The 15,866-nt window shown below is 42.8% G+C and overlaps 1 protein-coding gene across 4 annotated transcripts; it reads left to right on the top strand.

The window, feature by feature from the left end:
• The first annotated feature begins 844 nt into the window (after nt 1–844).
• On the top strand, nt 845–14,728 carry LOC137875184 (centrosome and spindle pole-associated protein 1-like). 4 transcript variants are annotated; one of them, XM_068714210.1, is made up of 29 exons: nt 845–918; nt 1,804–1,905; nt 2,262–2,334; nt 2,530–2,633; nt 2,881–2,946; nt 3,783–4,120; nt 4,217–4,302; nt 4,491–4,587; nt 5,022–5,079; nt 5,403–5,671; nt 6,237–6,355; nt 6,492–6,621; nt 6,899–6,998; nt 7,878–7,916; nt 8,494–8,641; nt 8,767–8,931; nt 9,240–9,352; nt 9,873–10,022; nt 10,107–10,250; nt 10,646–10,759; nt 10,943–11,009; nt 11,229–11,355; nt 11,554–11,693; nt 11,898–12,020; nt 12,758–12,798; nt 12,913–12,973; nt 13,606–13,715; nt 13,839–13,989; nt 14,331–14,728. In XM_068714210.1, exons 2-29 carry the CDS (start codon nt 1,807–1,809, stop codon nt 14,501–14,503), a joined length of 3,405 nt encoding a protein of 1,134 aa, XP_068570311.1. In that variant the 5' UTR covers nt 845–918; nt 1,804–1,806; the 3' UTR covers nt 14,504–14,728. The 4 variants fall into 4 exon arrangements, with proteins under 4 accessions (XP_068570311.1, XP_068570313.1, XP_068570310.1 ...); XM_068714212.1 differs by having other exon boundaries at nt 864–947; nt 8,767–8,883; XM_068714209.1 differs by having other exon boundaries at nt 864–947.
• The last annotated feature ends 1,138 nt before the right edge of the window (nt 14,729–15,866 follow it).

Genomic DNA, 15,866 nt, shown 5'->3' with positions numbered 1-15,866 from the left:
GATCCCCAGCATTATTCATATTTTAATTCAACCATTCCTTGACTCTAATATAATGTGAAACTATTTTTTTTTGTCTCACAAGTAGTCGTTACTAAAGGTCTTCGACTGCTTGTGGATGAGATCATACTTTTTAACACTGCAACTTAAAGTGGTTGAAGCACTTGAAAATATAAAAACAGAATAGTGTAATTGCAAAAGTTTTTAGGCTTAAACTGATTTTTCAAGGACATGAATGCAACACGTGTTCCCCAAAGAGGGGATGGAGTGTTACCTCCTCTCAGTAATGAGCTGAGCCACGACACGTCAAGATAGAGTCAAAAGACAGGTACAGTAGCACTTTCCCTTCAAAGTAAGAGCATACACGGGAGAAAGATTGAGATGTACAAGACATTTCTATAAATAAATAAAAACCTTATCACATAATTATATGGCAGAACTTTAGATCTGCGCCTGATTATAACTTTCAAATAGTGTAATTTTGTCTCACACCTTGTCCATGTGACTTATTCTGGCTGGAATTCCACCAGGTAGGTTATTGCAATCGCATGAGCCGTGAATCAGTGGTAAAATGCTTTAGAATGGAAAGCCCCGATGAAAATTATAAATATTAGGGCCCTGCATTTAGACAAGTCTGAAATAATATGCCTGAAATCCAGACGTGGATGAACACAATGAACCGTGCATAATGTGTCTGAGCCTTTTTAACACACAAAGAATAATGTATAACCATCTGAGATATACAATGGTAAATAAGATAAACAATGGCGTGCAGCCGCTTTTCTCACATGGGCTTTTATTTTGACACTTAAACCCGGAAGTAGTGCAATATTATTATGATATATAACTTAAACTTGCTAGTGATACTGGACGACCAAGGCACCACTAACATTTGAAGGCTAGCAAACATTGCCTTATCCGGTAACGTCATATTTTAACATCGCTCAATGGTAGGCCTTGTTCACAGTAAACGAGTATAATAGGCTACACTGGTTACCTTAGAAAGCTAACGCTAGCTGGACGAGGAGCTAGTATTTAGTTAGCTAATGTTAGCTTTCCTCATTTCTGTGTGTTTGGCTTTACTTTGGATTTGCCTTACCTTAAGTTAAAGCTAATAAGCTAATTTAAGTAAGATATAGATTCCTTTAAACTGACTAAACAACCATTATCCCATACAACGTGTTTAACATATTATTTTGATATCAACAATACTTGTTATGATAGCCGCTAAGCTAATACTGTTGAGCGGGTTAATGCTATCGGTAGGCAAAAGTGACGCTATCTTGCTCATTGTGGTTGCCTGACAACGGGAAATTAAAGAAACAGTAACGTTACCGACTTGACCGACTCGTCCGGCCCTACACAGCGTTTAGGTCGAAGGGTTGTAGTTAATTTCCTATTTGAGATCATCGAAGCATATGACCATTATTTTGATTACTTAAAACAAAATACATAATGGGACCCAAGACAAGACTGACCTTTCATGGATTCATCATATAATGCACCTCTAAAGTAAACTGCAAAGTGCCTCAAAAGTACAAAATGATTAATTATCTTTCCAGCTTTCTGGTGATTGAATTGATTAGCACCAGCTAATTAGAGAGAGGAGGAAGACATTAGTGAAATCACCTGCAGTCTTTGGTTGTACTATTAGGTATTCGTTATTAACTAGCCAATTCAAGTTTAAAATGTGCAGCCTTGAGTCTTTTACCATTTTACACTTTTTAAATGTTCTTAAAATGTTGCTCTTAAATTATGCCAAGCATGACATGTGTTCTCAGTTGTGTTTTATGACTTTGCCCCAAGGAGATGGATGACGAGCTGGAGAACTTCATCAGGGAGCGGAAGGCGAGAATGGCCGAGGATAAAGCCCGATTGGAACACGACCCTCCGTACATGGAAATACAGGTGTGTTGGAATGATGGCTGTCAGGTTGTGAACTGGTTCAGAACCAGGTCGGGGTTGCAGATTGATATCCACTTCTTATTCATACATTCATTTAGTCAAATTCTGCTGCATGAGCTTTTGTTTAACCCCCCCCTCCAGGTGAATCCAGTGATGGACATTATATGATAAAAGTGAACTTAAAGTAAACATGGTTTTCGTGCACGCCAACATGAATGGCATGCAAACGTTTTTAATAGTACCTGATAGAAAGTATTGAGTGAAATGTAAATATATGACCAGAGCACGGGGATATCCCCTTAGCAGTGGTCCTGTTGTGGGTTTCTTTGAATGCATGATGTTCTACTTTTGACTGATAGGCAAAACCCCACAGAGCCTATGAGTCCACTGCCAAGGAGAACATCCCTCCCAAGCCTATAGCACAGGAGAAAGGTACAGTTCCCCCGCTAAACTCTTGATGATTCTTTTTACAAAGCTGACTAAATACCTGAAGTCTATCATTAAACCTACACCATGTTGTGTCTTGTGATGTCAGCAATGTTTGTCAGGGTGGATGAGTTGTCTTGTTTTGACACAAAACCCTTCTCCTCACGTCTCTATTAAATATTGATGCATGTGTCTCGCCAGAGGAGAGTTGCATCGTGGGTCTACCACTCGGTGTGGAGTACGAGCGGAAGAAACAGAGGTTGCAGCATGAACTCCGTATGGACTACAGGCGCTACATGGCTCAGGTGACTGTCAGACTTGGCTGTTTACTCTTGTGTTTGGCCGTAGCAGGCGAGCTTGAAGCTCAGCTCAGGCTTTGTTTAGTTCTAGTTTTACATTGGGCTTAATTGTACTGTAAGGTAGCTATCACTACCCCAGAGGTCCGTAAGAAACATGAGTCGTATGAGAGCTGAAACACAGACATAAGCTGTGATCCAGGGAAGTGTAAAAGTCACAATGTTGGAATCATGTTGGCAACATTTTATGTTCCAGAAAAAACACTTTGGCCATGCAGAGCCTGGACCGTTAAATCGCCTCAATAATAGGAGATCCATCAAGGTAAATGTCTCTTAACGACTTAATGATGTCAGTTGATTTCCAGATCATATCTTTGACCGAACAGGGTAATTATGATTTTACTAACCTGAGTGACTTGCTGATAGATCACAAATTTAATTAAGAACCGTTTACTGTTTTTATCAGCCACCTTGTTGAACGAAGGAAAATAATTCCTCAGTATTGCTGGATGCCTGCCAAAATCTATCAGAGAGCAGTCATTTGAAAGGAATGAGTGATACAGAAACCTTGTGCTAACTCCCCCTCATTCTTTATGGATTCAGATTCAATACAAGATTGTTTCCAAGAATATACAAAATGCACTTAAGATACTATGTAAACATTGTTCCTAACCAGGGGTAGCTGTACCCCAGAGGGTACTTCAGCAGTTTGTTTTCAATGAATACATGCAAAGTTAGTAAAGCAGCTCAACTCATTCAAATAAATAGAAATTGCAATTTGATGACAAAAATACATTCGTCAGCTGTAACAACCATAACATTTTAGTCACAGAGTAAAAACCAGTTACATAGCAAGCAGAGAAGTTGAAATGGTTGGCCAAAATTATTGCGTAAATGGCTGAAATAATACCTAAAAATAAGGCATAAATAGCTGAAATAATAGCCAAAAGTAACGCATAAAGGATTAAAATAATTGCTCAAAATAATGCATACATGGCTGACAGTAATGCATAAATAGTCTAAATAAATATTAGTCCAAAGTAATTAATAAATGGTTAAATTAATAGCTAAACAAAATAAATTTCAGTCTTGATGACCCAACTTGACATTTGCTACTTTTTAATCAAACATTCCCTTTTACAATCATGTTTCCATCAGCAACACCTGCTTGAAAGCCAGACTGGTGTTCTTCCCAAACAGCGACCGCCCTCCCGGAGGGATGCAGCCACTCTCACAGAGGACAGCAGGGGACTGCACAGGGCTTTGCGTCTCGCTGAGCTTATGACCCTCTGCCCTGAGGCGGATGAGGAGCAGGCGTCAGTACTTCCCAGGCACTGTGACAGGCTGGGGAAGCCTCTGGACCGGGACTCTGACTCTGACTCTGACTCGGAGGAGGAATACTTTAAGGAGCTGGAACTGGTGGAAGGAAGAAGGCGCAGGCATATAGGGGTCGAGGCCAGTTATGAGAAGAGACGATCCAATAAGACAGATGGCAGGTACGTATATTCATGTATGTTAAGAGCATGATAAAAAAAAAAAAAAAGCAGACACTTGTTTGTCCTTATCATTTCTTTTTGTTTTGCTTTTCCCAGGGAGAAGAGGGAGCATCTAGGAGGCAGGGGGTCAGGAGCACTGAACAGCAATGAGGATGTGGAGTTTGCCACTGGCCTCAAAATAGGTTAAAGGACTTTTTTTTGTGTTTTGCAACTCCAGTGTTCTTACTTATTATAAATGACTGCTAAAAGTCAATTTGAAGATGTGTTGTTCTGATAGGACAGTTCTTATCAGTTATTGTTTAGTGAAGAATTTTGAAGATTAAACTGCTATTTCATTATTTTTTTTTAAATTGGCATGCTGTGTTTTCAGGAGCAGCCGATACAGAGGACGCCTTACAGAGGAGGAAGGAGCGCTACAGACGGGAGCTGCAGGAGCAGATAGCTGAACAGCACAAGAACAAGAAGAGGTGTGTGTGTGTGTGTGTGTGTGTGTGTGTGTGTGTGTGTGTGTGTGTGTGTGTGTGTGTGTGTGTGTGTGTGTGTGTATGTATGTATGTATGTATGTATGTATGTATGTGTATATATATATATATATATATATATATATATATATATATATATATATATATATATATATATATATATATATATATATATATATATATATATATATATATATATAACGTGTATGTAAGGCAGGTAGATGACACGCATGTAGATACATCCTACTTTCTTACTTATTTTCTAGCAGTACCAGCTATTGTCCTTTTTGTTTGACCATCATGTATAATGTCCATTATAAGATATGTGGAGCTACCATCCTGGCAACACTTGAGTCTTCTCAAAGTGTTCCTGAGGAGAGCCCCAGTCCTCTGCTTGCTCATGCGTGTCCTTGTTGCAGGGAGAAAGATTTGGAGCTGAAAGTCGCTGCAACGGGAGCCAACGATCCTGAGAAACAGGTCAGTAGTCCCAACGACAACCGACTCTCATTAAGTCTGTGTAAAGAGGATTGTTGGTTACTTTTGAGGTCACAGTGGGCGAATACAAATCACTGACCATTTTACGGGTTTGACCCTCCAGCTACATCTGTAACAACATAATCTGTGAATGATGGTTGTGTCTCAGTTCATAGCAAACTCTTGAGTGCAGTAGTATAATGTTAATTCCCATCACCAAATGGTGGCAAAAAAAGAAAGCTCACACAGAAAATAAAACTAAAAGGGGAATATGAATACATGCCATATACATCAATCTCTCAATTCTGTCTGATTCCATAAATCAGCCGTACCGAATCAGACAGTTTGGACGGTGCCGAAGAGAAACTCATCAGGTCTTGGAGCCTTCAGCAACAGGAGAGAGTGAGACCTCATCCAGAGGCTTCCCTAATCACGTGAAGATGGGTGTGCGAGTCAGAGAGACTCCTCTTCCTCCTCCCGAGCAGCCCCACGTGGCCTTCCAGTCCCCTCTGCTGGAGTACAGCTCCACCCTGAGCCTGTCGCCCAACAGCCAGCCTGCTGGCCCCTCCTTCCCCAGAGCCACGGACACTCCCAGGTATCCCTTGAATTTTAACTTCACGCGAGTTGTAATCCTCAAGATTTCAGTCAGCGATAACCTCGGTGACAAACGCATGGCGTTTCCTGTGACTGTGTCACAATCAAAGTCACCTGGTGTTTCCTCAAATTTAACACTTGGCTGTGGGAGAGTGAATTCTGAACAGTGAGGGTGAAATCAATTCCATAAAATTGGACATGGTAACGCTAGATTGCATGAATGTATCATTTCCTTTTAGTCTCCTGTGCGTGTGAAGCCAATTTAAATCCAGCATGTGAATGGCGGACTCCGCCACCAACAATGGCAAATCCTAAAAACGGTGTTTCCTAAACATCTAAAGATGATCCATTCGACATGTTTTTGTTTTTTTTCAATTGTGAAAGATAAACAAATACTTTGGCCTTGTTAGTTAACCTCATACTGTGTAGCTTTTATCATAAAACATAATGTAGAACACCAGATACAGCCAGAAAACCAAGACCTGCAGAACATTTCAGCATTTACAAATGAGATACTGTGTTATATAGCATCATTGATTGTTTCATATTCTGCTCTGAATCTCCAGAATCCCCTTGTTTCCTCCTCATCCTCCTTCAGCCCTCAGTGAAGCCTACAGGAGCCCGTATGGAGAGCCCCATCACTACTACGGCACCAGAACCCTGCTCGACCCCAACATGGCCTACTGTAAGCACCGGTCTCCTCTGTGAAACGTAGGGAGTGAAACAACGTTCACCCTTAGTGAACATATTGGTGGAAGGCTAAACAGATGCCACGTTCAGCGCTATCGTCCACATGTTAATGTTTTAATTTCTTTGTCCAGACGGCCCCTTGTCTGTTCCTCCCGTGTCCTACTGGAATGTACCAGCAGGAGGAGCTCCGCCCAGCCACTTTGGAAACCACAGCCCTCACAGCCAGCACAGTGGCAGCAGCTTCCCTGAGCCTCCAACACAGTAAATATCTCCCCCTCACTTTTTAGCTCTTTGACCTGGAAAGCGGGGTCAGGACGTGTTCAGCAGCTAACAGTGAATGTATCTGCTTTACCAACTCACAGGCATCTTATGGTCCTGTCAACTCATTTAATAAATGAAACCAATTGTTCTGAAGGATATGAGGACAATTGTGCAGCCTCTTGTAATCAGCCTTTTATCATCTCTAACTTAACAGAATGGACTTGAAGAATAATAATAAACTTCAATAATAAGTGTGATTTTGCATCTCTCCTGACAGGCCTAGCAGTGAGGCTGCCACCGTCGGGGTGTTCCCCTCAGACAGATCCAGATCAACCCAGGACAGGGTTTTGAGCTACAGGGAGGCTTTGAAACAACAGGTAGGTAAACCTTCCTACTGCCACCATGCATTGGAATTATCCTTTTCCTCTGAAACATAAGGAGCTCAGTCCAGATGTGTAGATCTAATGGTTGCATTGTAATTACAGTATCCAACAAGCACATGGATGAAGTTTCCACCTCGTCCTGTGCCTCTGGCTTGTTGTATGTAACAAGGCGCCCGCTGCATGAACTTCACAAATAGCTCACTCACAAAAGCACTATTAATAAGTCTGAAGATTTTACAAAAGATGGCAAATTAGTTTTTAAATGCTTAAGAAACGGGAATCTGATTCCATGTTTAGCCAGCCAATTCAAATCGTTTTATTATGATTATTATTATTATTATTATCATACATTTAATTCTTGACTCTACGGCGTTTTTCCAGTTGCACTCGTTGGCGTCTTGCCTCTTCACGGTACGTTTTGTTTGTCCGCCCTCTGGTGTTTTGGAGAATAATGCAACAAATGGCGTGTCGAGCGTAGACTCCTCTGTGCGTGCTCGGAGCTCGGGTGCGAGTATGTTGATGGATGTAGATTTAATCTAATCGATTATTGCATTGAAGCAAAGCAGCACCTTTTTAGAATAGCAGATACAAACTATTCTGTTATGTCCTAACATTTTCAGAGGATAATGTTTATTTGTAGAGAACATTCATTTAAAGACTAAGCTTTTGAATGTCAATAGTTAAAGATGGTAAAGGATTTTTGTACATTCATTTGTATTTCATTATGGGTTAAACTCACAATAAATGGCTGTGTATGAACAGCATCACCGTGGCTCTGCTCCTCTTTGGTTGGAAACATTATGAAGTAGGAAATACTGCGGTCGCAGGTTTCTCTGAACTCTCACTGCATCCTAGTCTGTGATATGTTGGCAGGAAGCTTCCAGCGGAGGGAGCAGCAAGCTTTACAACAAGGTAAAACAGACCTAGTAGAGATAAAGTGAAAGTGGAGTCCGCCCCTTACATCCTCATTCATTTGTAGATAGTAGACGTGTTATGAGATGTCCTCCCTCCTCAGCTGGTACTTTACATCCCAGTGCTCCCTCAATCCCATGAGTCCTTCCTTCCTTCTCCGCTCTACTTATCCCCTAGGCTTGCATTCTTTGTGCCACATGTGGTTGAAGTAATTTTTTCTATATTAGAATATTCCAGAGTGCATCATCATGATGCCAACACATGTGCCTCTGAATTCTGCCCCTCATTTATAGAGTTTTAAGAACCAATTCCTGTTGTGCTCTGTGCATTGTGGGAAACATGCAGAGGTTTTTGTACTGCTAGCTCATGAGAGTAATGTGACTCACTAATAAGCCATGTAGTTATTTTGATCACACAGGTATCACTGCTTCAGTTGGAGATGATTGTACTCTTACAAAGCAGGAGAAGATGTTGTTGTGAAGAGCGTTAGCTGCTGATAAATACTATTTCTTAGTGTTGAGAGAATAACGATGTCATTTGAGGATTTTGATGTAAGCTACAAAATGCTGTGCTACAGATCCAGCAGCAACAGGAACAGAGGCGTGTGGAGAGGGAGGATGAGGAGCGCTACGAGGCCCGGCTGGAGGCAGACATGAAGAAGCACCAGCCGTGGGGTCGAGGTGGAGGAGGAGCCCCGCTCAGAGACAGCACTGGAAACCTGATCGGTATGTCCCACAGTTTAGTGTCTGATTCTGAAAATACCGTCAACGGTATTTGTTTTTTTCTTAATCATAAGTAAACTCCTTTGTCCACGAATGATAAGTTATCTCCTCCTCTTCTTGTGGACCAGCTGACCTCCACCAGATGCACAAACTGAATGAGGAGGCCTACATCAACCCGGAGCAGTGGCAGAGGAGAGCCACGGCCCGCCGAGCAGAGCCCCCCGACCCCATCGAGAGGGTCTCTGGTACTGTAGCAGAGTGCAGTAGCCATGACACTAGTGACAGGCTCTCTGGTACCGTAACCGTCCTTCTTCTCTTTGTGTTGTAGCCGTGACCGTTGGAACGTTGTTAGCATTGCGGCCTGCACTTTCCACACAGTCTCACAGCACTGTAGAATTCAAAGAAAACAAAAGCTCTATGAATGCCTAGAGCTCATTCATGTCTATGTGCAGAAATGTTTAATTTTCAAACTTACGCTAGCACTCTGGACTTTGTTCTCCATCTTACACCAACATACTGGTGTCCTCGGCTACTGCTGTCAGATTTTATTTGAAAAGAAGGTGCTTTGGTCCTACTCAAGTAGAATTTCTGTCTTTTGTAGGTTTCAGCCATGTCCAAACCCCCCAGTTTGCCAGAGGCAGTGTGTTTTCCAACCAGCCCACCCAGCAACAGCTCCACGAGCAGGACAAGTACAAAGCCTACCTCAAACAGCAGGTACCGCTTTCATCTACTGGTGCTACTTCTACTGCCTGTGTCTTATGGGAGGCTTGTCAAGCCTTCTGCTCACTTCTGCTGGCAGCCCACCATCCGTTCTGACATTTTGTTTCGTGCCTTGATAGAGATAAAAAAAATAATAATTCTGAATTAAAGTTAATGCAAGTTCTTTTAACTGGTTATGAAATGGTCTCAATTTAATATGTATAATATATGTGTATGTGACCAACATTAGCAGACTAGACCATCAACTAGAAGACAAACGGTAGTTATTCATAATGCCAGTCCCTGGGTCCCCAAAAAAAATCTGATTAAATGATTTACGGCACACAGACCGTGATGTTTGAGGTTGAAACATTAGCTGTTTTTTTAAAAAGATTTTTGGCCATTGTATGCCTTTAATTGATAGTGAAAGTGGGGAGAGAGGAAATGTGAGGAAAAGTCAAATTTGTCAAAAAAATTAAAGTTCCGCGTGTTTTGTTTATGTACTTTACATTGTCTTTAATCTGCGTTCGTTAAGATTGACGAGAAAATGCTGAAAAAGGCGGAGGAGAGGGAACGGACCCGACTGGAGGAGGAGAAAGAGGAGAAGAGGCTGGCGGAGCAGAGGGCTCGCATCCAGAGGGAGTTTGATGAAGAGCAAGAGAGGAAGAAACGGAAGGAGATGGAGGTGAGGCGCTAAAATAAAACAAGTCATAGCTAGGGTTTACACTTGTGTTTACACTCCCCTTTCCTTCTTTTCTCCGTCTCTCAGCAAAAGGCCAAGAACGAGGAGCTGATTCAACTGGCCGAGCGGAGGAAGAAGGAACTGGAGAGGAAGAAGAATGAAGCGGAGGAGGAGGAGAGGGCAGCACTGAGGAGGCAGTATGAGAGGGAGAGGCAGGCTCGGGTGGAGGAGGTTAGTTCACCGACGGATTCTACTGCACTACACACTGCTGTGATGTAGAGGCATTCAAAGTGACCACAAATGGGAAGCTATAGAAAATATTAGTCTGGACGACCAAATGTTTAAAGTGAAAATTGTTTTGACAACTTTTTCAATATTCACAAAAAGTGAGAGGACAGGAGAGCTAGTCTACAACCCAATCAGTGTCAAGTACATTAGATTATTATTATTATTTTTTGAGGATGTGCTATTAAGGTAAAATCATTTTTTGCAGTTACTGGCAACACTTGATTTATGCTAGTGTTGCCAGTATATAAATATTTGATGAATGACTTGCATCACTCTATAATATAGCTGTATAATAAAGCTATAGCCGTGTTTCCATTCTCGTATTTTAATGTTCTTAGGTGTGCAGGGAGCCCTCACCACCGATCCCCACCCTGCAGAAGAGACCTGGGCTACACCAGTACACCCCCAGACCCCCCACTGTTGACAGCCAGCATTCAACTGCCCCCCTGTTTGTGAGTCTCACACACACACACACACACACACACACACACACACACACACACACACACACACACACACACACACACAGCTTTGCCTCCATATAACAGAGGATATGTTCTCAGCTACTTCCTCCCCAGATGTATCCTCTTTCCCTCTGGGTGTCTCTGTTCTCAAATCTTTCATGTCTCTTTCAGGAGCGCTCCTTGTCTGGTCTCCAGTCCCCTCCTGTCCCGGCTCGTAGGAACCAGCTCCGAGCTGCAGGTGAACACTGAACACAGGCAGTGCAATCATTTACTGAATGTGTCATATTTGTGATATTCTTTGCTAGTTGAAGGTCAGTACTGAGAACTGGTGTAAGAAGGAAAACTGTGTGTGTGTGTGTGTGTGTGTGTGTGTGTGTGTGTGTGTGTGTGTGTGTGTGTGTGTGTGTGTGTGTGTGTGTGTGTGTGTGCGCGCGCGTGTGCGTGCGTTTCCTTCCAGGTGACCAGCGTGATGTGTTCAGCGAGCTGTCGGCGCTGCGTCGGCATCTTCGCAGCGAAGAGAAGCGGCTGGAGGGTCGTCTGCAGCAGGTCGACTGGGACGAGTTTGACTCTCCTCTGAGTGACAGGTCTGACCCAGCGCCATGTCTGCTTATTATACGCATCACGATCACTAAGTAGCACGCTCAAACAGATCAAATAGATACCGAATGTGATGGATAAATGGTAGAAATAAGTGACTTTCTGGTTAATAAATGCGTCAGGATTCTGCTGTGCCATTTGAGTGGCTGATACCAATTCAGTGTTTTCTGTCTTTCTTTGTGCAGACATGGGGAGCGTCACCAGGTGGACGTGTTCGACATGGCCAGGCTGCGGCTCCAGGCTCCGGTCCGACGGCCCAACTCCAGAAACACGGAGCCCAGTAACCTGCTGCGAATCCACGACTCCCTTCAGCTCAAATACTCAGGTAACACACAAGACCTACGGTCTCCACTGTGCTCTGCTGCCAACCAGCGCCTTTAGTGTGTGTGTGTGTGTGTGTGTGTGTGTGTGTGTGTGTGTGTGTGTGTGTGTGTGTGTGTGTGTGTGTGTGTGTGTGTGTGTGTGTGTGTGTGTGTGTGTGTGTGTGTGTGTGTGTGTGTCCGCGTCCGCGTCCGCGTCCGCGAGTCAGACGGCGAGTCCAGGCTGGGCTTCAGGGGGGGTCCTAAAACGGAGGCAGTGGGTGTGGCCAGCAGGAGGAGGCGGGACTACAGGGATCCTCAGTTCAGCAGCCGGGGGTCTACAGTCCAGGACGGTCAGAGCTTTGTCCTACTTATCACTTTGCAGTAATTTCACTTAGACATGAATCTGTGTTTCACTTTTATCATGCTATAGATTGTTGGTCTGATTTTGATGCCAATTAAAATAAAGTTTCCAATGTCGATGTTGAGGATGAATATAGCTTCTATGTGGCCCCATTTACACTTGATATTGACATGTGATCTGTTACTGGATAATAAAATCTAATCCATTGCTTTTCGTGTTCACACCTGCTATTAATACGCTGTCCTGTTTTCTCAATTCGGCCCGTATGGTGATTGGATCTCAAGATGCACATTAGGCGTGGCTGGCCGACTAGTCAACAAACGAAGGGAGTCACAAGTTAAGAGAAGCAATGCCATCATTCATTTTGAATTCACATTATGCAAGGAAAGGCTTGCTAGCTACTGCTAGTACCTTTAGCAGGAAGAGGTAGGTTACTATTTGAGAGTGTGGTATGGTTGTAGAACAGTTTCCCAGCATTAGTTCAAGCTCAGTGACTATGGGAACTATGTTGAATTTGCTTTATGGCAAAATGAGTGTGACTAAAGGAAATAAGCCCGGCTCATCTGGTAAACTGGCTTCATGGAACTCAACGAAACATTTTGCTCCTTATTCAGATAGGATATGCAGATCACATGGTGATACCAGTTTGAAATGGGTTAGTATGGTTTTTGATATTTCTCTGGTAATAAAAATAAATAGATCAGATTTTAAATCCTTGTGTTGCAGATTATTGTGACCTGTCCCCGCCACGGCAAAATGATTATCTGGTGAGTTGAAAAAGACTAGCAGCTGCACTTCAGCTCCAAACATTCTCTCTCAAAGATGTACCGTCTTTGTAACCATTGGAGTGGAATTGTTCAAACGAGTTGTCTGCGTTCCAGAGGAGTGTGATGGGGAGGTCTGCCAGAGGTTCTCTGCTGGACTCAGAGAGTGCTTTCATTGGTAAGACGTTTTTACTCTCAGTATTTGAAACAAGACGTGCAACATTTCTAATCCTATAGGTTGACAATAATTTGGAGTCTGGGATATCGGTCTCACAACACACTCAGAGAAAACTCTGAGCTGCGGAACAAACATGACTTTACTGTCACCAGTCTTGTTACAGAAGGATGCTCGTGGTCTTGAGGCAGGAAGTTAATAAATTGATCCTTTTTAACACAATATCATCATCTGTATGCTTATGTTTTCATCTAAAACAAGTGCTTTTAATGTTTCTACAACTTGAAGGGATAATTCACCACCTTTTGATGTGGCTGTCCCGTTGGTGTTGATGCTAAATGTGGTCGACTGAAGCAATAAATCCCTCAGTGCGCACATACCGCTATAACGTGGTTAAAGCTGCAAAATGTGCATCCAGCGCCGTCATTTGACGTGACGGTGATGTAGTTAGAGGCGAGGAAGAACTACAGGCTGTCTCAGCTTTGATTTGTAGTCTCTGCCTCTAAAAAATAAAAAAGTGCTATCTCTAAATGAGTGCAGAGGACATTATGGACAAGGAAGCATTTTACTGTGTTTTGAGTGACTTGGATATTCAGCCCTATTTATTGTAATCGGCGTGTGTGTGTTGTGTTCAGACCCCCTAGGCGAGGCCTTTCCAGTGCGCCGCACCCCGGAGCTCGAAAAAGCCCCCATGCTGTCAGCCAGGGAGAGGAGGAGGCTGTCCAAACGGCCACAACACCCACAGGTGGTGTAGCTGAAAACGATAAGCGTGTGGACTGTGAGCTCCAATGCGACAATGAGAGAACGAAGCTCCAACTGTAAGGGTTTGTCTTTAAGTCGTGTGCTCGTGTCGTGTGCTTGTTCTCAGGATCGAGCAGCTTCCAGCCGTCCCTTTGGCCAGCAGGACGACTACTCCGCCCTCACCGGGGACAGACGGGAAGCGGAGCCTGGCGGCGAGAGGAGGAGCCGAGACGGGACAGGACGTCTGATGTCCCTCAGTCAACGGGGCAACGCAGCCGGTACGACTTAAAAGATTGAGTTCAGCTGGTTCTTGTATTTTATGTAATTATTCCAGTTTTGTATGCAAATATCCACAAAGCAGTTTTCCAGGAATGCACTGGAGTATTTTATATAGATGTCTGGGTTAAACTTGTACATTAGGGCTTTAATGGGGTCATTACATTCAGCCAGTGTTCAAAATATTCAAAGGGAGCTGCTGATTCTAGTTGGACAGAGAAAAGCATCACACAGTGGGTTCTGCAGCGGTCCATGCAGGGTGATGCTTTCCGGCAGGCGACTGGTGTTAAGACCAGCTGAGTGGCCAAGTTTTTGGTGTTAACTGTCAGTCTCCCTCCTCCAGGACCAGTGGATCTGTCCGACGACGGCTCCTCCCCTCCACGCTATTCTCTTCACAGTCTTAACCACCGGAGCTCTGTGGAAACGCTCTCCACGGATCCCTGGATGCGGCCGGGAACGACGGACACACTGAAATGTTTGGACCGACCGTCGAGGAGGGCGCGGCTGACAACGTAGCCCCCCCATCTGTCGACAGCTCGTCTTAACACATTATTTTGGAAAGAGATCATGGCTAGTTTTAACTCTCCGACGCACGTCTATGAATGTCTGAAAAGTGGTACTTATGAGTATTTACTCGTTAAATCATTGTTTATGACCGAGATCCTCGATATCTGAGTGAGAACTTTGTATTCTATTTTATTAACTAAATTATGTCATATAATAAATTATATTTTAATTATATGAAGTGTGTTTTGATTCAAATTTACAAAACTTTAAACAGATCAAAGACATTACTTTTATATTTTAAGATCTTAAAATACAACTCTGCCATACTTTCTAGTCTTAATATTTGCAAAATGTATTCAGGGATTTAAAAACCCATACGTTTACATAAAGATGAGTGCTTCCCCTTTCAAACATGTTATTCTATATGAATATATTGTAGTTTGACACGTTGGGAAATGTGCATTCAGTTTCTTGCCAAGAGTTGGATGAGAAGATCACTACCACTATCTAGTCCGTCAGATCAATATGAAGATGTAGCCTGCAGGTTAGGTGAGCATGAAGACTGGAAACTGCAGTATTTTACCCACCAGATCAGGGAGCTTTTATATGAAGGGCCTTTTTATTTCTATAGTTTCTTGTTAATCACTGTGCCACATCAAACTAAAGGTTAAAATGAAGTTCAATGTGCATAGTAACGTTTAAAACAAATACAAAAACTCAGGACTTAATGATATGAGAGCACTTTATAAGAAGGCTATCATATGAGAACATTCACATCTTGAGTTGAAATCAATAACCTAGTAACCTTCCACTAATATTCATCAACAAAAAATAAGTACCAAATAATGCAACTGCCAACAATGGCTGTGAAAGAGGTCCTTTAGCATGTGGAGGAGAGGACACCTATTGGTTAAGATGCCTTTGGTTGCCTACCCCTGCACTATAGATTATTTCACATTATTTTAAATCCAGAAATAAAAATGTAACCTTTATTCACTTTGTGATAAAAATGCCATTAAAGATTAGACCTCTGCACTCTAGGTCTGCATCATCTGCCAAGTCGCACTGAATTAAAGTCCAAGTCACTTATGTCAGTCATGACACTCACACTACCATACTATTTAGTATGCCAGAGTAATATTCAGTACGTCCCAATACATGCCATGTCCAATGCAGTAGGCCAGAAATACCAGGATGTCCAAGTGGATCCGGTTGCATTTTAGCCAGCATGCTTTTCTGACTCTTCTGACTTTTATGATGAATGATATGTCCCAATTGAATGCACACTGCATGCAACTTTCTAAAGTCAGCTGCAGTATGTGATAAAAGTAAGAAAGCAAAAATGTGCAATTTGGAACAATGTAGTTTCCAA

This window comes from Cebidichthys violaceus, unplaced genomic scaffold (assembly GCF_023349555.1).
Source record: "Cebidichthys violaceus isolate CVI_PGR_0920_01 unplaced genomic scaffold, fCebVio1.0.p SCAF_2, whole genome shotgun sequence".
Classification (NCBI taxonomy): Eukaryota; Metazoa; Chordata; class Actinopteri; order Perciformes; family Stichaeidae; genus Cebidichthys; species Cebidichthys violaceus.
This window is presented reverse-complemented; position numbering and strand designations above follow the sequence as displayed.